The following is a 27,414-nucleotide window of genomic DNA, read 5'->3' on the forward strand; positions in this document are numbered from 1 at the left end:
TTCTCTAACCTTAGAGAAGTGACCCTACTTTCTCTCCTCCAAATACTCTTAATTTACACATCAATTATAGTACGTGGCCGGAACTCAAAGGACTCATACCATCGTTTCAACTTCGAAACAATTTGGCGCAGTCTGTAAGGTTAGGTTACCTCACTCTTAACATCGGTAAGACAAGTAACAACCTGCCAAACTTTGTCTACATGTCCACTGAAAAGGTTTTCAATTGTTTTATTTTTTTCATTTGTAACCTCCTAATTAGGAAGACCATGATTTTAAGTTAAATTATACACACACGTAACAGGTCTTATTGAAGAAGGTCCAGATTTACCATTGTACTGATGCCTTTACGACCAACGTACTAACTGCTAGGAAATAATACCTTAAATTTACAAGCACGATAAAATGAGATTTAGTTACAAGGAAATAGACTCTTGTAAAAAGCTCATGTTACACCCAATAGATGCAAGAACAAAAATATTGACTCCCACATTCAGCACATGAAGTAGCTAGGCAGCTAGCTAAGAATTCGCTAAATATTTTTTCCAATGCGCCCAAGTACCCAATATTTGGCTAAAATATTTTTATGATCCAAAATCTTTCACTAAAAAGGAACTTCGGGCGTCAAAAGTTAAAAGGATAACATTTCTACTAACCGCATATCTCAAATTCAGACAAGAGGTCACATATAAGAGAGTATGCCCACAACAGATTCTTCTTACTCATATCAAAATGAAAATCACTTAATCAAAGATACAGTTAAAATCTATGACAAAAAATGTAGAGCCATCATTTGCTTCAGTTGTAACATGCCCGATTATTGCAGAAGATTTAAAAATATCAGGCTTTTGCTGCTGCCAAGGTCTCAAACCCAACCTGAGAGACCCATTTCCGACAGTTGTTGAATGATGCAAGGGTCCTCCAGCCAACCGAATAGCAATTAGCATTTAGCAAGTCGCACCTCCCTCCATTGAATTTGTCAAGGACCATCTTTCAACAACATAGTTGATAACCTACGAGATAATATTGATGAAAACAAATTCAAACTATCAGTCAGTCTTTGATTAACCTTTTGAATATCTTACTCAACAACTCTAACCATATCTGCGTACATTTTAAATTTGAATTAACCCCATTTCATGACTTTGGGGACTTGTTCCTCCACTTTTTCATTCCCTTTTTTTTTCCTTAATTCTTGTGCAAATAATAAATGTCAGGAACCTTCAGGTACGGACGTAGTATTAGAGTGTTGTAGAATTTCAAGGGTTCAAATGTTGTAAAATCTCGGTTATGATGTCAGAAGAGGTAGGCGATGGAACAAAGTGTACAATCAATAGTGGAAGGAAATGTGGTTTCTCGAGGACTAAGCGTGAATTTGTAGATATACCCAAGTGGAAAGGAGATATGTGTTTTAATTATATGGAGGGACATCCCTTTAGGATGCAGGATAGGGTAAAATCACAACAGTTTCAGTTAACAGATCCAAGGGAGAGCAATAAAATACTACAAGCGGACATCATATACAGAGTATGAAAAAAGCATCTCTCCCTCGACATATTGCCAAATATTCTATTTGTGAGATACTATAATAAATTAATCATTGACTACTTCAGCTTTTGCTTTACTATTAGTTTCTTGAATTGTTCTTTCCTAAACAGGTACTCCAACAGAAATACCAATCAGGTAGGGCAAATATCATCTCCTTACTCTTTTACTTAGGGTACTTATGGTACAAAGTTGCGAGCTAATAGCCTAATAGAACTTGAACATCCATTAAGGGGAAGAACATGCACTTTTTATGTTTAGGTGCTAACTTGGTGCTATTAACAATTTGTCAATTGTTTCTGGCCTATTTCTATCTCTATCTTTATCTCTCTCTCTCTGCATTACATGAAATTTGTATGGTTACCTAAAATTTCATTAAATTTGTATCGTGTACAATCAAGAAAAATGAGTCTAACAAATTTGATAAAAGCACAGAAGAATTTTGGGACACATTAGAGTTAAATCACCTCATGATACACACTTCTTGACAAAACACCTTCTGGAAATCTGTATTTAGAAGCTTGGGCTTCAGAACACTTCCTGACTGCAGTAAGTACCCTTATACAGTTATACCTATACCTATACCAGATGTGTAATAAGTAAGTAAATATACAAAGAAAACGACAAACAAGTACAATAACCAATAAATTTTATAACTGGATCAATTTCCCAAACATCAGTTCCCTCACTCGGTATTTCCACATGTTCTTCTTCAGATTCATTTAGGGACATTAGGGATTTTTCTAGCTCACCTAGAACCAAGGAATTCACTATAAAATCTAGGACCAAGGACTTAGGTGTAAAAGACAGATTTTTGCCCTTAAATACAGAAAACCGATTTGTGAATCCCTTTAACTTCGGAGGAGAGGGTCAGTCATTTAAGTACAAAAATTACTAATCACCTATTGACGCTTGGCAAACTGCCATCTCACAACTCTGAACAATATCTTTCCTGATTGGTACATCAAACACATCCCCAGCTAATGTCATAAGTTCCTTATCTTCAAAATGAAAATTCGGCGCATGTATTAGCAGATCGTGGTACACTCCGAGTCTCCGACACAAATAGCACAACAAATCAGCAACAACAGAAAGCATTCTTTCTTCTGAACTCGACCCAAGATTTCTAAATGAAAGTAGTAACTGACTAATTAATTGTCTACTAATTTAACTAGAAAATTTTCTAAAGGTTACTCGTTACAATTCGATCATCAACTACTCCGTGTCAAAGATTGTTAGATATCTCACTAACAACCTAAGCTACTTTCTCAAATCCAAGAATACTAAACACCAGACACCAAAAAAAAACATAAACAATCTAAATAAGAATGACTCAAATGCTCAAACCTCATAAAACAGCTAATTGTGGAGGCTAAAATTTCACTTTCAAATGAACAACAAATAAATTCTCTCAAAACTTACAATACGAACTACAAACGGACATTATATTGAGATTGTTTCATTACGAAGTTTATTGTTACAATGTTATTCTCTATGTTTAATTTGGGTGGTTAGACACCATAATTTTCAATTTATAACCCTCTTAGTATAAGTGATTTTTCAATTAGTTTGTAGAACTCAATTCGTTTCTTTACTACAAAACCCTCTAAAATTCAGAATTCAACAAAAGTTTTAGTAAGAGAACTTACTCATTGATGTAGTACACAATTATTTTTTCATATTTCCAGTATTCAGTGAGAGAAATTACAGGGTTGGGGCTCACAGTCATTTGAGCGTGTTGGGGCAGATTCAACTTGGACGCCATTAAAGAAGGTTCGTATTTCTCATCCAAGGCCTGATTTTTTTTACATTTTCCAATCGTTTAATTTAGGATATTAGTGATGGAAATTTTTGTTAGGTTATGATACATATGACAATTCATAAATCATGCGGAAAAACCATAAACCCAGGAAAACATATTATTTACACATAATCATTTAGCATAGATTAGATGCATACTCTTTGTTGCGTGCCTTCCCTAGCTGCGCCCGAACCGAACAAGAACAAGTCTTTAGGACTCCAAGTGTCGTCCCTCCGTAGATAGTCCACAGCACGTCCGGATCCGCCTTAAGATTGACCAACTAGAATCGCCCTTAAGGTACTATTATTTTCGGCACTTTATAGGCAAATGTGTGTCTGAATTTTTCTCTCAAAAACTCACTTTGAATACTTTGAAACTTGTGTTATAAATTGTGAGCCCTAGCCTCATATTTATAGCGGTATGGAAAGGGAATCGAAATCCTATTCAGATACAAATTAATCAAACCTAGAATCCTACAAGAACTCTAATTTAATTAATTTATCAAATAGAATTTAGGAATTTAATCATTAACCGAACTCTGCATGTTTTAGGAAACGTGCACGAACACAAACACTTGCACACACACGCACGGCAGCCACGATGGGCCCCATGCGTGCGCGCGAGCAGCAACCCACTCAGCGCCCGCGCGCGCTGCGCGTGCTGTGCGCGCTGCGTGCTGTGCGCGCTGTGCGCGCTGCGCGCTGCGCGCAGCCTGCTGGGCCTGGCCTTGCGCTGGGCCTGGCGTGGCTGTTTGTGCGGCGCGCTTGGCTTGCTGGGCGATGGCCTGGCTTCGTGCTGGGCCTCGTCCGGCAGGCCTCGTCCGATGCTTATTCGTACGATGCGCTTCCGATTAAATTTCCCGATTCCGGAATTCATTTCCGATACGAACAATATTTAATATTTCCGATTCCGGAATTAATTTCCGTTTCGAACAAATATTTAATATTTCCGTTTCCGGAATTATTTTCCGATTCCGGTAATATTTCCGATTCTGACAATATTTCCGTTTCCGGCAATATTTCCGATTCTGGCAATATTTCCATTTCCGATAATATTTTCCGACACGTACCATGTTTCCGTTTCCGGCAACATCTACGACTTGGATAATATTTATATTTCCGATACGATCCATATTTCCGTTTCCGGCAATATCATCGTTTCCGGAGTATTCATTCCTTGCCTGTGACGATCTTAGCTCCCACTGAAACCAAGATCCGTCGGTTCCGAATATTCATAGATGGAGTATTTAATGCTATTAAATACTTGATCCGTTTACGTACTATTTGTGTGACCCTACGGGTTCAGTCAAGAGTAAGCTGTGGATTAATATCATTAATTCCACTTGAACTGAAGCGGCCTCTAGCTAGGCATTCAGCTCACTTGATCTCACTGAATTATTAACTTGTTAATTAATACTGAACCGCATTTATTAGACTTAACATAGAATGCATACTTGGACCAAGGGCATTATTTCCTTCAGTCTCCCACTTGTCCTTAGGGACAAGTGTGCATTTCCTAATTCCTTTGTCGCTCGATGCTTGCTCTTGAACATAAGGTAAGAGTTGTCATCCTTATTATGTCCAGAGGTGTTCCTCGGTTTCAGAGTTCAACTGATCAAATAAACAGATAATCATAGCCTATGATTCATCCGAGCACGGCCATGCATTTCACAGTTTCTAGCTCTCCGAGTGGCCTTGTACAACTTTTAAGCATCTCATCCCGATTTATGGGAGGACAATCCCAATCTTGCGATCTTGAGATTAGACTTCGTTTGATAGGTGATTACCTGAGCGTTGCCTTTATAGCCTCCTTTTACGGTGCGACGGTTGGTCAACGTCAAAGCAACCAGTTCTCAAACAAGTAATCTCAAATCACTCAGGTATTGAGGATTTAGTGTCTAATAATTTAATGAAATTTACTTATGACAGACTTTCATCTCTTACAGTAAAGTTTCATAGGTCTCGTCCGATACTAGTCTTCCCAAAGTAAGTATCTATGCAAATGATTATGACATTGCCATGTCCACATAGTTCAAGAAACAGAACTACTAGTCATCTTGCATTCTAATCGTCTAACGTTTTCTATGCGTCCAATTTTATAGAAAACTCCGATTAGGGACCATTTTCAACCTTTGACATTCAAGTTCACTTGATAGACATTTCTTAGTCACAGGACTGGTCCTGACAGTCTATCTTGAATATATCGTCAAATTGAAGGGACTCATCATTTAATAAACCACAAATTAAATGGAAAAATGAATTCTTTTCATTTATTGTGAATGATTAACCAATAATGTTTTACAAAGATTTAAACTCTAAAACTTTAAAACATTAAACAGAGACATCAAAGCCATTCTCCAATATGCTTGATTCCCATAGCTGCAGTGTGCGAGTTGTGCTTCGCCTGCGGCAGAGGTTTAGTTAATGGATCTGATATGTTGTCATCAGTTCCAATTTTGCTTATCTCGACTTCTTTTCTTTCAACGAACTCTCGTAGAAGGTGAAATCTACGAAGTACATGCTTGACTCTCTGGTGGTGTCTAGGCTCTTTTGCCTGTGCAATAGCTCCGTTATTATCACAATACAGGGCTATTGGTCCTTTAATGGAGGGGACTACACCAAGTTCTCCTATGAACTTCCTTAGCCATATAGCTTCCTTTGCTGCTTCATGTGCAGCAATGTACTCCGCTTCAGTTGTAGAATCCGCAATGGTGCTTTGCTTAGCACTTTTCCAGCTTACTGCTCCTCCGTTGAGGCAGAAGACAAACCCAGACTGTGATCTGAAATCATCTTTGTCGGTTTGGAAACTTGCGTCCGTATAGCCTTTAACAATTAATTCATCATCTCCACCATAGACCAGGAAGTCATCTTTGTGCCTTTTCAGGTACTTCAGAATATTCTTGGCAGCAGTCCAATGCGCCTCTCCTGGGTCTGACTGGTATCTGCTCGTAGCACTGAGTGCGTACGCAACATCCGGGCGTGTACATATCATAGCATACATTATTGAACCAATCAATGATGCATATGGAATCCCATTCATTCGTCTACGCTCATCAAGTGTTTTTGGGCACTGAGTCTTGCTTAGAGTCATTCCATGAGACATGGGTAGGTAGCCTCGCTTGGAGTCCGCCATCTTGAACCTATCAAGCACCTTATTGATATAAGTGCTTTGACTAAGTCCAATCATCTTTTTAGATCTATCTCTGTAAATCTTGATGCCCAATATGTACTGTGCTTCTCCTAGATCCTTCATCGAAAAACATTTCCCAAGCCAAATCTTGACAGAGTTCAACATAGGAATGTCATTTCCGATAAGCAATATGTCGTCGACATATAATACTAGGAAAGCAATTTTGCTCCCACTGACCTTCTTGTATACACAAGATTCGTTCGCGTTCTTGATGAAACCAAAGTCACTGACTGCTTCATCAAAACGTATATTCCAGCTCCTGGATGCCTGCTTCAATCCGTAGATTGACTTCTTTAGCTTGCATACCTTTTTAGCATTCTTTGGATCCTCAAAACCTTCAGGCTGTGTCATAAACACAGTTTCTGTTAAAACGCCGTTTAAGAAAGCAGTTTTGACATCCATCTGCCATATTTCGTAATCGTAATATGCAGCGATTGCTAACATTATTCGAATAGACTTTAGCATTGCAACTGGTGAAAAGGTTTCATCGTAATCCACACCGTGGACTTGCCTGTAACCTTTTGCAACCAATCTAGCTTTGAAAACTTCAAGTTTCCCATCCTTGTCCTTTTTCAGTTTGAAAACCCATTTGTTTCCAATGGCTTGGTAGCCATCTGGCAAATCGACCAAATCCCATACTTGGTTTTCAGACATGGAGTCTAATTCAGATTGCATGGCTTCTTGCCATTGCTTGGAGCTAGGGCTCGTCATAGCTTGCTTGTAAGTCGCAGGTTCATCACTTTCAAGTAATAGAACGTCATAGCTCTCGTTCGTCAAAATACCTAAGTACCTTTCCGGTTGAGATCTATATCTTTGCGATCTACGCGGGGTAACATTTCTAGATTGACCATGATTCTTACCAGATTCTTCTAAAGATCTCTGAGTTTCATCCTGAATGTCATCTTGAGCATTCTCTAGAGTTTTTTGTTTGACTCGAATTTCTTCGAGGTCTACTTTTCTCCCACTTGTCATTTTGGAAATGTGATCCTTCTCCAAAAAGACACCATCTCGAGCAACAAACACTTTGTTCTCAGATGTATTGTAGAAGTAATACCCCTTTGTTTCCTTTGGATAGCCCACAAGGATACATTTGTCAGATTTTGGATGAAGTTTGTCTGAAATTAATCGTTTGACGTATACTTCACATCCCCAAATCTTAAGAAAAGACACATTTGGAGGCTTTCCAAACCATAATTCGTATGGAGTCTTTTCGACAGCTTTAGACGGAGCTCTATTTATAGTGAGTGCAGCTGTATTTAGTGCATGTCCCCAAAATTCTAATGGAAGTTCGGCCTGACCCATCATTGACCTGACCATGTCTAGCAAGGTTCTGTTCCTCCGTTCTGACACACCGTTCCATTGTGGTGTTCCAGGAGGAGTCAATTCTGATAGAATTCCACATTCTTTCAGATGGTCATCAAATTCATAGCTCAGATATTCACCGCCTCTATCAGACCGCAGTGCCTTAATCTTCTTGCCTAATTGATTCTCTACTTCACTCTGAAATTCCTTGAATTTGTCAAAGGATTCAGACTTATGCTTCATTAGGTAGACATAACCATACCTACTGAAGTCATCAGTGAAAGTGATAAAGTAGCTGAAATCACCTCTAGCATTTGTACTCATTGGTCCACATACATCTGTATGGATTAAACCCAATAGTTCATTTGCTCTTTCTCCAACTTTAGAGAAAGGTTGCTTTGTCATTTTGCCAAGTAAACATGATTCGCATTTACCATAATCCTCTAAGTCAAATGGTTCTAGAATTCCTTCTCTTTGAAGTCTTTCTAAGCGTTTCAAGTTTATATGGCCTAATCGACAATGCCACAGATAGGTGAGATCTGAATCATCCTTTTTGGCCTTTTTGGTATTTATGTTATATACTTGTTTGTCGTGATCTAATAAATAAAGTCCATTGACTAATCTAGCAGATCCATAAAACATCTCTTTAAAATAAAACGAACAACTATTGTCTTTTATTATAAAGGAAAATCCCTTAGCATCTAAGCAAGAAACTGAAATGATGTTTTTAGTAAGACTTGGAACATGGAAACATTCTTCCAGTTCCAAAACTAGCCCGGAGGGCAACGACAAATAGTAAGTTCCTACAGCTAATGCAGCAATCCGTGCTCCATTTCCCACTCGTAGGTCGACTTCACCCTTGCTTAACTTTCTACTTCTTCTTAGTCCCTGTGGATTGGAACATAAGTGTGAGCCACAACCTGTATCTAATACCCAAGAAGTTGAATTAGCAAGTATACAGTCTATAACGAAAATACCTGAAGATGGAACGACTGTTCCGTTCTTCTGATCTTCCTTTAGCTTCAAGCAATCTCTCTTCCAATGCCCCTTCTTCTTGCAGTAGAAGCATTCGGATTCAGAAGTGGGTTGACTGACCTTTCTCTTTGCAGATTTGGCGCCAGTTTGCTTAGTTGGGCTGGCTTTGTTGCCACCTTTCTTAGCATTCCTCTTCTTTCCAGATTTCTTGAACTTGCCCCCACGCACCATAAGCACATCCTGCTTATCACTTTTGAGCGTCTTTTCAGCGGTCTTCAGCATACCGTGAAGCTCAGTGAGCGTTTTGTCCAGACTATTCATACTGTAGTTCAGTTTGAACTGATCATACCCGCTATGAAGAGAATGGAGGATGGTGTCTATAGCCATTTCCTGAGAAAATTGCTGATCCAGCCGACTCATATTCTCAATGAGTCCAATCATTTTGAGAACATGTGGACTTACGGGCTCGCCTTTCTTAAGCTTGGCCTCAAGAATTTGCCTATGAGTCTCGAATCTTTCGACTCGAGCCAGATCTTGGAACATGTTCTTCAACTCACTGATGATTGTGAAAGCATCTGAGTTGATGAACGTTTTCTGCAGATCCGCACTCATGGTGGCGAGCATTAGACATTTCACATCCTTGTTGGCATCAATCCAACGATTGAGGGCTGCCTGAGTGACCCCGTCGCCTGCAGCTTCGGGCATCGCCTCATCTAGGACATACTCCTTTTCTTCCTGCATAAGAACTATTTGCAAGTTCCTTTGCCAGTCAAGGAAGTTTTTCCCGTTCAACTTCTCCTTTTCGAGAATTGATCGAATGTTGAATGAATTGTTGTTTGCCATATTAAAAACTACAATTGAAAAGAATAAACAAATAAATAACCATTCACAGTTTCTCTTAATAAACTTAAATTCTGGCATACATGCATAATTCAATGTTTATTAAGCATTTTATTCAAATTATGTGTTCCGGCAGGTGTGAATAAAATGATTCCAAGATCCTAAAATCATTGAAGAACTAAGCACAGTTTGTCGACTTAATCCTAGAACATCTTAGGTAAGCAAAAGCCTTTTGCTAATAGTCTAGAAACTATTCTTGGTTGATAGGTACGTCTAAGAACTTATTAGGTAAACCTATCGAATTTGCCACGACATAAAAGGACTCCTTACTTATATCGTTGAGTTTCACCAAAACTAACATGTACTCACAATTATTTGTGTACCTTGCCCCTTTAGGACCAATAAGTAACACCTCGCTGAGCGAAAACTATTACTAGATTGATGTAAAGGATATCCAAGCAAGTGTATATTTTGGCATGGCACCTTTTAACTCAATTTTTAAGTTTGGAACTTAAGGCTCTTACTATGTTGGTTAGATTTTAAGTGAACTAAAATCCTTAATCATGCAACATAATCAAGCTTTTGATCTCATGCATTTTAAGACATATTTAAAGCAATAAATAACTTAAAACATGCATAAGATATTTGTGATCTAGTATGGCCCGACTTCATCTTGAAGCTTTGACTTCAAAGTCCGTCTTGAAAATCTCTGTGGGAGGCACCATTTTCTTCAAATAGGATAAGCTATAACTAATTACAACTATTTGATGGTTCGCAGACCATATTTGAATTGAAAAATAACTTTGGTACTTTAGACCAATTACATTCAAATTAATGGTACGCAGACCATATTTTCTATCCTATTTGGGCCATACTAGTCACTTCATAACCTGCAAAACAGTACATATACAATATATACCATTCACCCATTCATTATCATGAATGGCCCACATAGCTGGTTAGTAAAACACATTATGCATCACGTAAACATTTGCAGCAATTAATCAAGGGCACCAATAATCTACCAATTATTCAGTCCTTATTAATTCTAATCAAGTTGTTTTAACCTTAAGGATTTGTAGACCTAATCAAGAGTTTATGACTAAAAAACGCTCCCACTTAAACCAATAAATTCATATGCTTTACCAATTTTAAACATAAAAATGTATTTCTAGTCTAACCGGAAACATACAAATTTAATTAAAATTTAAAGCTCATATAAATTTATAATTGAATCCAAAAAGTTTAATTTAATTTCAGTCGCATTTAAATTAATTCATGATTTTAATTTTAGTAAAATAATTAGAATAAATAACATTTATTATAATTATAATATTCAAAATTAAAATCCAAGAAAATAATTTAAATTATTAATTTTAAAATTAATTAAAATTATGTGAACTGAAATTTTCAAATTAAACATTCAGAACGATCTAATCGTAACGCAAACACCCTACGCGTTGCATGCCCATGGGCCGCACGCACACAGCCATTGCTGGCCATGTGCGCGCAGCCCATGCGCTCGTCGCATAGCTGCTGCATCCCTATCGCAAGCCTCCGCACGCATTGGTGCTCGCTGCGCGCGCCAGCGCTCATCGCACGCGGGCTATCGCTCGCAGTGCGCGCGCGACATCGCTCGCTGGGCGCGCGACATCGCTCGCTGGGCGCGCGACATCGCTCGCTGGGCGCGCGACATCGCTCGCTGGGCGCGCGAGCCATCGCTCGCTGGGCGCGCGACATCGCTCGCTGGGCGCGCGACATCGCTCGCTGGGCGGGCGACATCGCTCGCTGTGCGCGCGAGCAATGCTAGGCGCAGCGCTCGTGGCACGCGAGCTTGCGCTCGCTGCGCGCGAGGCTGCGCGCTCTTGTGCGAGGCAGCGCGCGTTGTGGCGCAGCTCGCTTGCTGCCCACACGCGACTGCCTTGGCTCGCCCTACGCCCATGCCCATTCGTCCATTGGTCGTGGCACACGACACAAGGCAGGGCTGCTGCCTTGTGCTCGTGCACTACGCCCTTGCTCATTGCATTCGTGCCGCACGGGCGACGAGCTCCCTTGCTCGTCGTCGCATGCCCGCATTATACAACACCCCTTAAGGGTAACACGAAGCGTCCATTGCTTCGTGCGTGCAAGTTATATGAACGAATCGCATAAAAATTTAAAATTTATATTTAAAATTAATGACAAATTAATAAATAATATTAATTTCATAATTTTTAGGGCGAAAAATCGAAAATTTATTATCCAATTGATTTCCGATTGTTATGGATTCAAGTCTAGGTCATAAAAATTAAAATTTATCGTAAATTTACAATTTTTATGGTGGTTTTTAATCATAGGTTTCTAATTAAATTACAATTAATTATGAAAATCAAATTAATTCTAAATTATTCTAATTTTCAACAAATTAATCATAATTAATAATTAGATTGCATAATTAACAAGACTAGGCATTCAAACTTGTTAAACATATGCAGTAGGTCAATCAAAAATTCAAGATTTATCAACAAGAATCGCAAATATTTAATTTAACATCTTAAATTTACGAAATTTTGCATTCGAAAAACTAAAACCTTCGAAAAGTCATAGTTAGGCTTCGAATTTGAGAATTCTAGGTTCGGCAGAAAAATACTGTTTTTTGTCAAAATTTTAGAATGCCTTTTACATGCGGAATTGACACAAAAATCACTCAATTCGGATGAGTAACGAAGAAACTGCCGAAAAACTGCGTACGTATAATTAAATAAACGCAATTTGCAATTAATTAACAATTACGAAAATTAATCACCCCTTTTAATTCTTGCAAATTTGTAATATTTAACCATGTTCATGCAATTTAGATTATGAAAATAATAAGGGGCTCGTGATACCACTGTTAGGTTATGATACATATGACAATTCATAAATCATGCGGAAAAACCATAAACCCAGGAAAACATATTATTTACACATAATCATTTAGCATAGATTAGATGCATACTCTTTGTTGCGTGCCTTCCCTAGCTGCGCCCGAACCGAACAAGAACAAGTCTTTAGGACTCCAAGTGTCGTCCCTCCGTAGATAGTCCACAGCACGTCCGGATCCGCCTTAAGATTGACCAACTAGAATCGCCCTTAAGGTACTATTATTTTCGGCACTTTATAGGCAAATGTGTGTCTGAATTTTTCTCTCAAAAACTCACTTTGAATACTTTGAAACTTGTGTTATAAATTGTGAGCGCTAGCCTCATATTTATAGCGGTATGGAAAGGGAATCGAAATCCTATTCAGATACAAATTAATCAAACCTAGAATCCTACAAGAACTCTAATTTAATTAATTTATCAAATAGAATTTAGGAATTTAATCATTAACCGAACTCTGCATGTTTTAGGAAACGTGCACGAACACAAACACTTGCACACACACGCACGGCAGCCACGATGGGCCCCATGCGTGCGCGCGAGCAGCAACCCACTCAGCGCCCGCGCGCGCTGCGCGTGCTGTGCGCGCTGCGTGCTGTGCGCGCTGTGCGCGCTGTGCGCGCTGCGCGCTGTGCGCGCTGCGCGCTGCGCGCAGCCTGCTGGGCCTGGCCTTGCGCTGGGCCTGGCGTGGCTGTTTGTGCGGCGCGCTTGGCTTGCTGGGCGATGGCCTGGCTTCGTGCTGGGCCTCGTCCGGCAGGCCTCGTCCGATGCTTATTCGTACGATGCGCTTCCGATTAAATTTTCCGATTCCGGAATTCATTTCCGATACGAACAATATTTAATATTTCCGATTCCGGAATTAATTTCCGTTTCGAACAAATATTTAATATTTCCGTTTCCGGAATTATTTTCCGATTCCGGTAATATTTCCGATTCTGACAATATTTCCGTTTCCGGCAATATTTCCGATTCTGGCAATATTTCCATTTCCGATAATATTTTCCGACACGTACCATGTTTCCGTTTCCGGCAACATCTACGACTTGGATAATATTTATATTTCCGATACGATCCATATTTCCGTTTCCGGCAATATCATCGTTTCCGGAGTATTCATTCCTTGCCTGTGACGATCTTAGCTCCCACTGAAACCAAGATCCGTCGGTTCCGAATATTCATAGATGGAGTATTTAATGCTATTAAATACTTGATCCGTTTACGTACTATTTGTGTGACCCTACGGGTTCAGTCAAGAGTAAGCTGTGGATTAATATCATTAATTCCACTTGAACTGAAGCGGCCTCTAGCTAGGCATTCAGCTCACTTGATCTCACTGAATTATTAACTTGTTAATTAATACTGAACCGCATTTATTAGACTTAACATAGAATGCATACTTGGACCAAGGGCATTATTTCCTTCAATTTTTAGGTTTGAATCTTCGTTTTCTCGCACCTTCAATTCCTCTTCTCGATTTGGGGAGAGGAGAAGATTAGAGAAGTTTCCATAGCAACTTTCATTTGATGCAACGAAGAGAAAAGAACTACCACTTTCAGGAGTTAGCATTGATGAACCACTCTCACTTTGTTCAATATTACCAAGTACACATGACGTGAAACTTCATTTCGACATTATATCATAGTGCATGTAACAACTATAAAACACTATGATATAGCCGAAAAAAGCAACAAACAGAAACAAAACCACAAAGATCAATGTCTCAAATTCTTACAAAGAAGAGCCAAAAGGCATTTCAGAGTAAAAACTCTTGAGTTAATGTATCTTCTATGTCTACCCTCATAATAATAATAATAATAATAATAATAATAATAATAGTAATAATATATATTTTCATATACGATTCAGTAGTATAATAATTCTAGGGTGCTACTGACCTGCACCATTGGAAATTCTGGAGATGTATAAGTTCAAACAAACTTCTCCTTAACACATTCATGGCTCATGAACCAAATCTTCCTCGTCAGCTTCCAACAATATTTTGTGACCCTGCAAAGTGTACTGCTTATGCAGAATATACATGTGAATTTGATTAGAAAAAGGTTGCATGATCAAATACAACACACTTAGTTCACTGATCAAGCATTAGGCACCATCTTATAGCTAGAGGCATAGACTTAACATCAATTGATGCGGAAGAAAGCAGCCAAAAGAGTTGATGCAGAGTTGGAATGTCTCGTCTAAGAAAAGGAAATCATAAGTACGATATTCATAGTTTGTTAACATCCCAATTTGATACTACGTGAATAATTAACACACGAAAATAATGGATTTTAAAGATGGAAAAGAAAGAGGTCAAGTGAACAAAGACTTAATAATCCTGTCCATATTCTTAACGAATTCCCTTACAGAATAATGATTTGCACTTGGTGAGTAAGTGCCTACAATGCAATTAACCAGAATGAGGATATTCAAGTCTAAGAAGCACCATATTACATAATCTATTATGAATGCTAAAATTATGAAAACAGAAACAATAAAGTATAGGGTATAAACACAAGATTAGTTGTACTGTTTTAGTAATAGTTGATTTTTTTCATACAACCTTTATAATAAGGCTTCAACAATTCAGTGTTTGGTATCCAAACAAGATGGGGGGCAAAAAGGTAAACAGCTGAAGGAAAATTTACATCATTTCCTCACTAATCAACTTGAGCTAAGCCCAAGTGAAACCGGAGAAAATAACCCAAATACTAATATCACGTAAAAAAAACCAAATTGAACAGAGAAATTGAGCTAATAAACAATAAAATATTTAAATTGACCGAAAAATTGGATTATACCTTGATGAAATCGATTTCTTTAGCTTGCTACAGAAGCACTGCCTGCAGCATATCAAACCACACTTGCGAGTGTGACAATTCCTCAAACTCTGCTGCCATAATCTCTCGGAAAAAACACAATTAAAACGCCAGATTAAACCCCGGAAAGGGAAGCAAATTCATGTGAAATACTAAGCTTAGAGAAACATAAATCGAGTAATATATTGACAACAAAACAAGCACACCATTTCGAAAATTCGAAAGGAATCAAACAAAAAAAAAGCTAAAACTTAAAGAACGGAACAAATTCACAAGAAAGCAACGACAATTAGTAACATAAAAATCGCGAATTTATAGAACTAAGAGAGAAGGATTGCAAACCTTTAAACCACAGCAAACTCGGCTCCATCTCCAAGATCAAAGGGAGAACCACTTTAGAGGAGGAGAGATAAAAAGGAAGAAGAGAGGAGAGTGAATGAGTGAAAGTGCATAAGCTAATGGCGGCTGCAATCGAGGTCGAAGGAGGAGGAGACATTTCAGAGAAGATGGAGGAGGAGAGAGAAATGGCAGGGCCGTAAATCATGAAAGAATTTAAGGGTGTGGAGGTAATTCCACTATTCTTAAGGGAAGTTTAAAAGGGACTCCTTGCTTTTTAAAGGGGTAGGATTTTAATGTGTAACCTTATTTGTTCTTATAAAGTGGACTCTCTCTCATATATAATAACGGATCCGGCCATTACCCATATTTAACCGATAATGAACAAGCTCTAACTAATTAATGTTTTGGTGGTGTAAGTAATTAGAATGTTTCGAGTCCTTCAAAGGCGATTACCTATTTTTTTGAGCTGGTATCAAATCTCTTGTACTACATCATTTGCTATTTTTATACGAGTAACTCTTTACCCACAGAAAAGTTCAAAATAAATGAATAACTTTGTACAATCTCTCTATTATTTTTTATTTTTATGTTTTATTTTTCCACAATATTGTGGTATTAACAATGACCATAGGTACATATTATAAAAAAATTACTCTATAAAGTGTAATATAAGGAAACTATATATAGAAATGAATCTGACAAGATCTTACATGAATACGTTAAACTATTAGATTCCATTTTCATTGAAATCTCTCATGATCCCAAATATAAGACAATAAAAAAGGGCAGTGGTAGTACGTATTAGATATAATAATCGTCGGGATAGGTTGGGCTTTTTTCCAGAAGTATAATAACCCGATAGTTGATACTTGAGGCTAAATCATCCAAACCGGGTCACGTGGTACCGATACGTGATCAACTCTTATTTGTTAACCCCACTTCTATCTATATCATTTTCTAATTTGTAACCCTTCTCTATCTATCATGGCATTTGAGAGTCTAAAAAAACCAAAAGAGGAAATATAGGTGATACCTTAAGTAATAGTAAGTCACTATAGATTAATCCTTGTTTGGACCACCCAAAAAAGTTTGCCACTATTTGGAGATCGATACATAACAATCAAAGTTACTCGAAAAATGTTAGGACCATAACAAAAATTGTACTAACATACTTTGACAGACTTGTCAAATAGAATCTTTTTGTCTATCAAATTGCAAATATATGTTTAATAATTAATGTATTCAGATTTGAAGTAACAGAATTCGAGTAGTAGTATCGCGCGGCTTAATGAGACAAGTCAGACAACTCACTAACAAAATGAATCGGTTAAAACGTCTTTCTTACTTTAAACATTTCTTGGAGTATAGTGACATAAATTGTTCGGGAGCAAGATAAAAATTGACAAGTATTGGAAATAAGTTAAAACCAAACTCTTTTTAGCATTGATTTTAGTCTCAAATTGGATATTGCATATTTTTATGGGACTTTCGACTATGTGGTATGTAGTAAACCAAGTTTTTTAAAAGCTTATGATGGGAATGCGAGTACGTAACTAACATTACTTATGTTGCAAAAAAGAAAAACAAATTAAAACAAATTAATTTTATCTCGATATTGTGATTAACAAATGGCACAATTGCCGCGTTGTGGAACACAATTGTTATAAAAGACAATTTTATAATATCCCAATGTAGTAGAACGCTTGCGGTTATCCTACAACATTAGCACGTCGTCAAAACTTATGTGCATTCACAACTAACAAGGCTCGATTTAAAATCAAATTAGATATTAATTTCTAACTGAATAGAAAGATTTTGTACTCCATCCGTCCAAAAGTAATAACCGTGTATAACCTTAAGTTAGGATGCCCTGATAAGTTGTTAATGACTTAATGGTTTATGATTGTTTTCGCTTTATTTACTCTTATTATAGTGATAACCAATATAAGAATAATGGTCCTTTTAACATAAAATTAAGGTGAGAGTGATGGATAGCTCAGTTGGTTAGAACTTCCATCCCGGTTCCAGGTGATCCTGAGATCGATTCTCATCCCCACCCTTATGGCTCATTCGCACCAAAAAAAACCCATAAAATTAAGGTTTTACGAGTACTCGACATCATTATTACAATTGTTTCCTAAGAAAATATTTAATGAAATCGTAAATATTATAATGATTAAAAACTAACTTGTAATCAATGTAATAGGGTAAGTATGCGTTTTATTCATCTTGTTTTCGTTAGTTGTTTACAAATTTTTATATATGGCGGTCTTATATAAAATATCGTCTTAGTATCATATAAGTTAAGTATTTAAATCAAATAGTTAAGCAATGAAATCAATTAATTAAGCAATGGAACAAATTGGTTAACACTAGAACTAATTATTTAAGCACTGAAACCAATTAGTTAAGCAATGAAACCAATTAGTTAAGCACTGGAACCAATTAGTTAAGCACTGGAACCAATTAGTTAAGCAATCAAAGCGGTCATTTCGATAAGGCGGTTTTACACAAAAATTGTCGTTATTTTTTCTTGAACTCATCTTATTTGAAATTGCATTAAATTAGAACTTACACTAGTTATAAATTATCTTGGTCCAAGACTTATTTTTCCTAATCTTATTTTATTTGAAATTAACTTAATTTATCCGAATTTATTTTTCCTAAAATAAATAGAAATTAGGTGAACATGTTAGAGGCTAAGATAACACTGGTTACATATATCTATACATTGTCTTACCATAATAACATGAATGCATGTCACTCATGGACATGGAACTATGGAAGCCATCTCTTAAATTGCCGGGGAAATAATGCTTGGGTAATCTGGTTATAACAGTTCGTATTTGTAAAATGTAAACATAAAAAGAGATAGTACACATGTCTAGAAGCAATTATAAGGCCGGATACGACGGTATTCAGTGAGGTAGTCTACATCGCTGGTGGACAACGATAAACTGACTCATACCCACCCTTTAAAAAAAAAAGTTGGAAAGATGGTCCACCCTTAATTAAATGCGTACAAGTGTTACTAACTTGTTATATACTATCAACGGTAATATAAGTATTGTCATTGTTGTATATATACTGTCATAGTTGTATTAAAATATTGTCACAATCACCCAGAAAAAAGGAAATTATGTATACAAGTGTAATGAAATAGAAAAAGTAAATGGACTACTTAAATGAATGGATAAAAGTGTTGCATATTAAATAAATGGGTAAAAGTATGTATACAAGTGTTTTATAAATATTATCATCATTTGCATAAATACTGTTATTGTTGTATTAAAATACTGTCATTGTTGTATCAATTACTGTCATATTGCCGATACTTAATAATTTGTTTGACTTTTCAACTCATGAAGCAAAAATACAATTTTACCCTAAGAATGGGGTCAGTTTATCGCTGTTCACCAGGGATACAGCCTGCCCTCACACAGTCTAATAAATAATGAGAGTAAAACAAGCTAACTAAATTCAAGTATATAAAATTGGAAAAGAAACAAGAGTGTCAAAACCAGTGTCCCATAGTAACACAACAAAATCAAGCAAAAAAACACTCTTTCATTCATTAATGTTGCATGTGCTTACATTAATTAATTTTTTTTTTGACGGGAACATTAATTAAATTAAACCAAGGAAATCTCTTTTGTTTGATTTTCCCTTAAAATACTACATCCGTTTAATAGGCGTACTTTAACTTTTAACACTATTTACAAATTTCAATTGGACTACTATTTATGATTTATGGGGAATGAAAAATATAGTCTTGTGGAGTCTTGTTTAATTCGTCTATGATATGTACTTTTGGATATCAATTTTTTTATAATTTTTACGAATACAAAATTAGCGATATTGATGTGCAAACATTTACATTGACAAACGTAAAAAGATGAATTGTCCCTATTATTTTAAAACGGAGGGAGTACGTGGTAAGTATATATAAGCTTCGAATCATTACAAAAAGCATTTCCTTTATAAACAACTTCTTTGATCCAGAAAAGAACACGTAGTAATGGTTGTATGCTTTCATCTAATGAAGTAGGGGGTGTTTGTGTTTTTTTAATAGGGAAGAAGAAGAAAGCCTACTAAACTAGTATCTATAACAGGTTTGTCAACCCAACTCCGCAGGTCTTTCTCTAAGCTACTCCCAATCATTTTAAAACTGATGGGATTCTACCATATGACCTTTAAGTCACAGTTAGGTGAGTTCCCCACCAATTTCACCAACTTGTGTTGGTTACTGTGTGTGTTATTATATTATCTAATACTACCTCTGTTTCATAAAAAAAATTACAGTTACTATTTACACAAATATTAAGACAAAAGTAAAAAAGTTGGTTTAATATAATAAAATATGGATAAATTAAGTAAGATAAATGTGGAAAATGGTGAGTATTTGTAAGAAAAAAAATGAATAAAGTAAGAAAAAATGAGTGAAAATTTATAAATATTGTGGCGTAAGACTGTAAGAGGGTAAGGTAGTATGATATACATGTATTAATATTCTTCGTATATTTTGCATGTAGACTAATCAATGAAAACATTCCAAAATCAAGGAGAATTGCACTATTCTACATGGTATCACAACTTATGCTTCTATTTCTTGCGCATACTCTCCTCTTGTGCAGCACGACTCTAGAATCTAGTCCCTCCTCCTTCTATGCTTTCGCCGTTAACAATATCAAGAATACAATCCTTATGGTTATTGATCAAGAGACCGAACGATCATTATGTAGCATGGGTAGAATACTTTCAAATTCACGTTTGTGTTATCAATCACTTATCAATTGACGAACGCCTTTTATTATATTACTAATACAAGATAAATAATCTACATATCGTGATTTACATTATGGCTGTTAAAAAACTACAAATGTTACATGAAAAAGACTTTACCTTTGTAATGCTAAAATATTTTATTTCACTATTTATTTTTTCCGGACATCTTAGAAACATATGAGAATAAAACTAAGCATCTAAGGATTAGTGGGGCATGGAAACTAAACTAAGAAATGGGAGGTAAATAGGTAATGTTACCAAAAAAAGTAAGATGCTACGAAACAAATAAAGGTCTTTCACTTTTACATGAGAAACTTTGAATTTGTTTTTGTTTAAATGTTTAATCCATCATTACACAATACAAATATGGCCTACATATGAATTATGATGGGGTATTTCTTAATTTGTTTTTTACCCTTTCGGCATCGTAACATGTTAAATTCTTCTTTGTTATCTTTTGAATGCAGAAAGCATGTCTCATATATTGTCTGGTTATTTAATCTTCGTATGTGAGCGCTTGTAACTTAAGTTTATATGTACTCCTTCAAATCTGATTACATACGAGTCCAATAAGAAATATTCCGGACATTTTTTGGTGCGGAGTACGGAGTAGTAATCATGGTAAGTTGGTAGACTATTACTTCGTATATATATAGTTTGGGATCGTGACTACGCGAGTGATTCTTCGTAACATTTTTCTTCAGCAAATTAAAATTAAAATTAAAATTAAAATTTTGTGAGTAATTAAGACCCTGTTCTTTTTTATTGAATGTCATAAAATTCAATTCAGTTTAGCAAAATTCAATCTATTTTAACTCAATTCATTTTAGACTAGATTTTCGCCCATGTGGCGCACAGATTTTATTAAATTGTTAAGTTAAAATAAAACTCCTATTACAACTGCTATATTTTGTATACTAGATTTTAGCCCGTGCAATGCACGGATTCTATTAAATTGTTATATTTGATTAAAACTCCTATGTATATACTCCGTACCAATTTTATATATTAGATTAGATTAGTTTTTTTTTTATTTTGCATTGAATTTCATTTTAGATTTAAAAAAAAAAAATTATGAGAGTGTTTGTTTTTGGATGAAATTGTATATGCGTAATATTAAAAATTAATTAATAAAAATATCAACGTGTCACTTAATTATTTATCTACGTGATACTCTACTTTTTTTTAATTCAAAATTAATTTTGAAATCTTATTTTTCATTGGCAGAAACCATTAGATTTCCTACGTGGCGCTCTAATATTGGATTAATATTTGATTTTAAATTGAATCTTATTTATTTTATTTTAGATTAGTGTTTGATTTTGGATGAATTTTATTTTAGATTTATTTTTTAATTTTTAGAGTGTTTGATTTTAGACGGAGTTGTATGTATTAATAATTAATTAATTAAAATATCTACGTGACACCTAATTAATTATCTACGTGGCAATTGATTTTTTTAACTCAATTAGAAATCTTATTTTTCATTGACCGAAAACATTAGTAATCCTACGTGGCGCTCTAATATTGGATTAATTAATAAAAATATCCATGTGGCACTTAATTATTTATCTACGTGGCACTCGACTTTTTTAATTCAAAATTAAGTTTGAAATCTTATTTTTCATTGGCCGAAACCATTAGATTTTCCACGTGGCGCTCTAATATTGGATTAATGTTTGATTTTAAATTGAATTTTATTTATTTTATTTTAAATTACTATTTGATTTTGGATGAATTTTATTTTAGATTTATTTTTTTAATAATTTTTTTTTTTTTGATAAGTTGGGGTATTTTATTCCAGAGCTTTTAAAGCTTAAACAATCAACCTTGTTACATTGTGCGATTGAGTAGTGAAATGGAATAATCTAAGACCAGTCCCCAATTACAAGTAGGATTATAACCATGCGATGAACTCGGCATCTCTGACAAGACCTTGCTTTGCCAATGAGTCAGCTACCATGTTTGCACTTCTTCCTCTATGTGTGATTGACAGGTTCAGCCATTCTTTTCGTGCATTGCGAATATAGTTTAGTTGGAAGTTTAGATTCCATGGCCCTCCCGTATCATCGTTGCACCATTTGACCGCGTTCACGGAGTCAGATTCAACAAGTATAGGCTGAGATTTGATGGTCGCATTTGAAGCCGTGATCTGCAATGCTCGGTAGATGGCTAGTACCTCAGCACTATTGATTTCAATTGGAGGAATGGGACTTGAGAACATGCATTTGAAGAGGCCACAACTTCCCCGCAGGACACCTCCAATGGCCGACATCCTTGGAGAGGGTTTAAATGAGGCATCAACGTTCCATTTAAGATGACCCGGGATTGGTGGATTCCATGATACAATAACTTTGGGTGGTCTGTTTAAACCAACCATGCCATCGGAGGCTACCCATAGGAGGCACGATGGGTTCCTGATTATATCCTCGCTTGAGTACGGGAAAGGATCCCCCCATCCCTTTATCCACCAGCTAAGGCGAAGGAGAACAAGATTTTGCAATTGTTGTATAGACATTGATGAGTTTTGGAAGATTTTGCTGTTTCTTTCCTTCCACAAGGACCAAAGGATGATGAAAAAACTTGCAAACCAGACTTTCTTGAAAAAAGGATTGCCAGCCCAATATTTCCATTGTACGAAGCATTCTTTTAGAGTAAAGGGGAAGACCCAATTGAGCTCCCATATTGACAGCCACCACACCCATAACGACCGAGCTACGTCGCAATGAAGAAATAGGTGATTACATGTTTCTTGTTGAGTTCCACAGAGGCTGCATATTGACTCGGATTGAGGGATGATTCCGATACGGCACAGCTTGTCCATTGTGTTAAGTTTCTCAAGTAGAGCTATCCAAGTGAAAATCTCAATGCAGTGGGGGACTAGCCCCCGCCATACCCCCTTTAAAGCACTGTGTTGCAGCGGTGAGGCTGCCGTGGCAAGCTCGTGGCAGAAGGATTGTACGGAGAAAGCGCCAGATTTATTCGGGGTCCATATGGCCTGATCATCACAGCCAGGAGCAAGGCAGACTCGGTTAAGGAGAAGTAGCATGGCGGTGTGTTCTGCAATATGTCTAGGCCCAAAAATTCGGAGTCAAGAGAAGGCCCATCGCCAAATGCAGCCATCCCAAAAACCCATGGATGCAACATATGCGTTTGGTTCCGCACTGATGGAGAAAAGCCGTGAGAACTCACACTTGAGAGGTCTCTCACCCACCCATGTATCGTGCCAGAACAGTGTGCTCGAGCCATCCCCGACCTTTTTTCTTGTTTTCATAGTTGCCAGCAATTTGGCAATTGGATTGTTTAGAATTTGGTAACAAATGTTCCTCCATGGTCCCCCTAGGGACGGTATTGATAGGTCTCTTATCGTGAAAGAAGGAGGATAGCCATATTTAATTTGGACTACCTGTTGCCGCAGTGCATTCGGTTCACTAAAGAACCTCCATACCCATTTGAAGAGGAGACCAAGATTACGATGAAGGAGATTGGCAATTCCAAGCCCACCAAATTTTTTGGGCTTTTCGATTATGTCCCATGCGACAGGGGCTAGTGGTTTCTTCTCTGACTGTCCGCTCCAAAGAAAGCGACACTGAATACTATTAATCTTCTTTATGATGCTTTTCGGAATAGGGTAAATTGACATGTAATACAATGGGAGACTAGAGAGGGAGGCTTTTATTAGTGTAGCACGCCCGCCGATTGACAGTAGTTCCCCTTTCCATGTTTCAAGTTTTTTCTCAATTCTCTTCATGATCGGATCCCACGTGATTAAGCGGGAAGAAATCACACCAATGGGTAAGCCAAGATAAAGAAAAGGAAAGCCACCAATTTTGCACAATAGGGAGTCTGCAGCATATTTCAACCAGGAGGACTCAACATTTATTCCTAGTATTGAACTCTTATGAAAGTTCACTTGGAGACCCGTGGCAAGGTGAAAGAGTATGAGTGTTTTCTTGATATTCATGAGGTAATCGATGTTTTGGGGGCAGAATATGATGGTATCATCGGCGTATTGTAAGTGAGTGAGCCTCATACGCCCTCTAGCGACTTCAACTCCTTCCCAGAGATGAATAGATGTGGCTTTCCGGATGATGAGATTCAGTGATTCGACGACAATATTAAATAAAAAAGGAGATAGGGGGTCCCCTTGCCTAAGCCCCCTTTGTAACTTGAATGGCAGGGATGGAGAGCCATTAATGAGTACCGAAGCCGACGCCGTCATCACACAAGATTTGATCCAGTCGCGCCATAGAGTGGGGAAGCCCATCTGCTCAAGCGACCAATCAAGAAAATCCCACGATACACAATCAAATGCTTTGTGGAAGTCCAGTTTGAGAATAATCATTTTTTCCTTTCTTCTCGTGCATGTGTCTATGAGTTCACTGGCAATTAAGGCTCCATCGAGAATTTGTCGGCCTTCGATGAAAGACGGCTGATAGGGTCCGATAAGATGGTCCATGACCTTTTGTAGTCGGCGGGCCAGTAACTTCGACATGATCTTGTAAATACAACCCATCATGCTAATGGGCCGAAAATCCTTGAAACCCTGTGGATTTTCTATTTTTGGTATCAAAGCGAGGAAGGCAGTGTTAGACCCAATGGGTAGACGGGATGAACTCCATAACTCATCAACAATGCTATATACGTCTTCCCGAATTGTCTCCCATGCTGTTTTTATGAATTTGAAGTTGAAACCGTCAGGACCCGGAGCCTTCTGACTATCACATGATGCAACTGCTTCATCGATCTCCTCGTGGGAGAATCGGGCAATAAGGGAGGTCCGTTCTTCATCAGAGAGACGTTGAAAGTCTAGGCCAGGGAAGGTAGGTCTCCTTACAAACTCCTCCTTAAATATGCCTTTGAAATAATTGCAGGCTTCATTCTTTATGTCATCAGGTTTGTCAATAATACCTCTATCTGTGGCAAGAGAATCAATGCAATTCCTTCTCTTCCGAATTGACGCTAAGGGTGTGAAAATATTTTGTGTTTCTATCTCCCTCTTTTACCCATTTTGCACGCGAATTTTGGGCCCAGTAGGTCTCGCGCCTTTTCATCCGAACCCAGAGATCCAGTTGGGCTAGCTTTCGGTTGTGCAACTCTTCTGCAGTTAGGGCTCTTTTGTCTGCAGATTTTTTTAATTATATTATTAGAGTGTTTGATTTTAGATGGAGTTGTATATATTAGTAATTAATTAATTAAAATATCTACGTGGCACTCAATTAATTATCTATGTGGCAAACGATTTTTTTAATTCAAAAATAAATTAGAAATCTTATTTTTCATTGGCCGAAACCATTAGTAATCCTAGGTGGCGCTCTAATATTTCAGCAAATATGCCTCCTTTATATATATATATATATATATATATATATATATATATATATATATATATATATATATATATATATATATATATATATAGAGGAGGGCTCATATGAGAACACCTCCTTTATGTGAGAACACATCCTATGTGAGAATAGATCTTAACCCTTGAATCATCTCTAATCTAACAGCCTGAAATGAAGGATTATTAATGGCAATTTGGTAAATTCTTTTAAGTATAATCAGCCCATAAAATTCAGTTTTCACGTAATTAGTTTCTCTCTCTAATCTCTGCTTTCTCTCTCTGTTTTCTCGCCTTTCTCTTTGATGTTGCTGCCGCCATTAGAGCACCTTAATCAAGGTCCAATTCGTCTCCAAATTCGCTTCAGAATTCAATTCAATTCTCGAATACATTCATCTACTTGATTATTTCAAGGTATTTTTTTATCAATTTTCGCAATTTTGATTTGTGTATTTTGCTTGATAATTTTCCAATTTCTGACCTAGTTTTGATTATCGATTCCAATTCTATTAGTATTGAATTGAAATTATTAATTGTTGATTATCGAATTGTTTATTTGCTGAATTTCGTGAGCTTCTTTTATAATTTGAATTGCCGAATTGCACTCATATTTGGTGAGTTGTTTTTGTTTTGTTTTTTATTTTCTGATTTGTTTTTTATTTTGATTTTTGATTTGTATTTGTTATATATTTTAGATTTTTGATTATCTATTTGTTCCTTTGAATTTTGTTTTTAATTTATGTGTTCAAATTTGTATTCAATCATGTATGTGTTTCATGTTTTTGATTTACAGATCAGTATTCTTTCGAGCAATGGCATCAGAATTTCATCATAGTTCGTCCTCATCATTGACGGAATCAAGTGAGTTTTCTTATTATTGTGTCTAATTTGTTAACGTTCTGAATAATCGCTATAAATGTTCTGAATTTGTAACCCAATGTTCTATGTACATATTATACACGTTCTGAATTGTTTTTAAATTCGTTTTTTGATCATGTTGTGAATAATGATCACCTCTAATGAACTCCAAGTTGTAAATTATTTTTGATGATGTGAATGATTGCATTATATCTTCGGCATAGTCGTTTAAAATGTTTTGAGTAATACTTGCTTCTAGGATTTTGTATAGTTCTCTATTTTCCTGTCTCATTCTTTCTGATGTTCTGAATTATTCTTACATTGTTCTCCACTTTTAACCCAATGTTCTATGTAAACTTTATACATGTTCTGAATTATTTTTTTTGTTATTTTTTTCTAGATTCTGTTGTGGATAATGAACAATATGCAAGTTGTTCTAATTCAAATGTGGCTGTTACTCCTGAAGTAATTCCTATATTAAGTCCAGGGGGAACGAGAGAATGGATTCCATGTTGTTCTGATGAGTTAAAACCTGTTGTAGGGATGAAATTTATGAGTGTCGAAGAGGGTATTTCATTTTATAAAGCATATTCAAAAGCTGCTGGTTTTGTGATGAGGAAATCTACTGCTACAAAAAGGAAGGCACTAGACGTTATTGCTTTTCAGTATTGTTTATGCAACAAGGCTGGTTTCAAAGAAAAATCAATAGTTAAGGTTGGA

The 27,414-nt window shown here is 36.6% G+C and overlaps 1 protein-coding gene and 1 long non-coding RNA gene across 4 annotated transcripts; both read right to left on the reverse strand.

The window, feature by feature from the left end:
* Positions 1-720: 720 nt before the first annotated feature.
* Positions 721-15,807, reverse strand: LOC130464052 (uncharacterized). Of its 3 annotated transcripts, none has more exons than XR_008924347.1 (4): positions 15,351-15,807; positions 14,445-14,568; positions 2,010-2,086; positions 721-1,010 (listed from the first exon to the last, which is right to left on the reverse strand). It is a non-coding gene; the product is annotated as an uncharacterized lncRNA (long non-coding RNA). The 3 variants fall into 3 exon arrangements; XR_008924346.1 differs by having other exon boundaries at positions 2,010-2,115; XR_008924348.1 differs by lacking the exon at positions 2,010-2,086 and having other exon boundaries at positions 15,351-15,796.
* Positions 15,808-22,389: 6,582 nt separating this feature from the next.
* Positions 22,390-23,010, reverse strand: LOC130463612 (uncharacterized). Its single transcript, XM_056832796.1, has one exon. It carries the CDS (start codon positions 23,008-23,010, stop codon positions 22,390-22,392), a length of 621 nt encoding a protein of 206 aa, XP_056688774.1.
* Positions 23,011-27,414: the final 4,404 nt, after the last annotated feature.

Source organism: Spinacia oleracea, chromosome 6 (genome assembly GCF_020520425.1).
Source record: "Spinacia oleracea cultivar Varoflay chromosome 6, BTI_SOV_V1, whole genome shotgun sequence".
Taxonomy (NCBI): Eukaryota; Viridiplantae; Streptophyta; class Magnoliopsida; order Caryophyllales; family Amaranthaceae; genus Spinacia; species Spinacia oleracea.

Coding starts and splice junctions, on each gene's coding strand:
- LOC130463612 (XM_056832796.1), bottom strand. CDS start 23,010: ATGTCTATACAACAATTGCAAAATCTTGTTCTCCTTCGCCTTAGCTGG.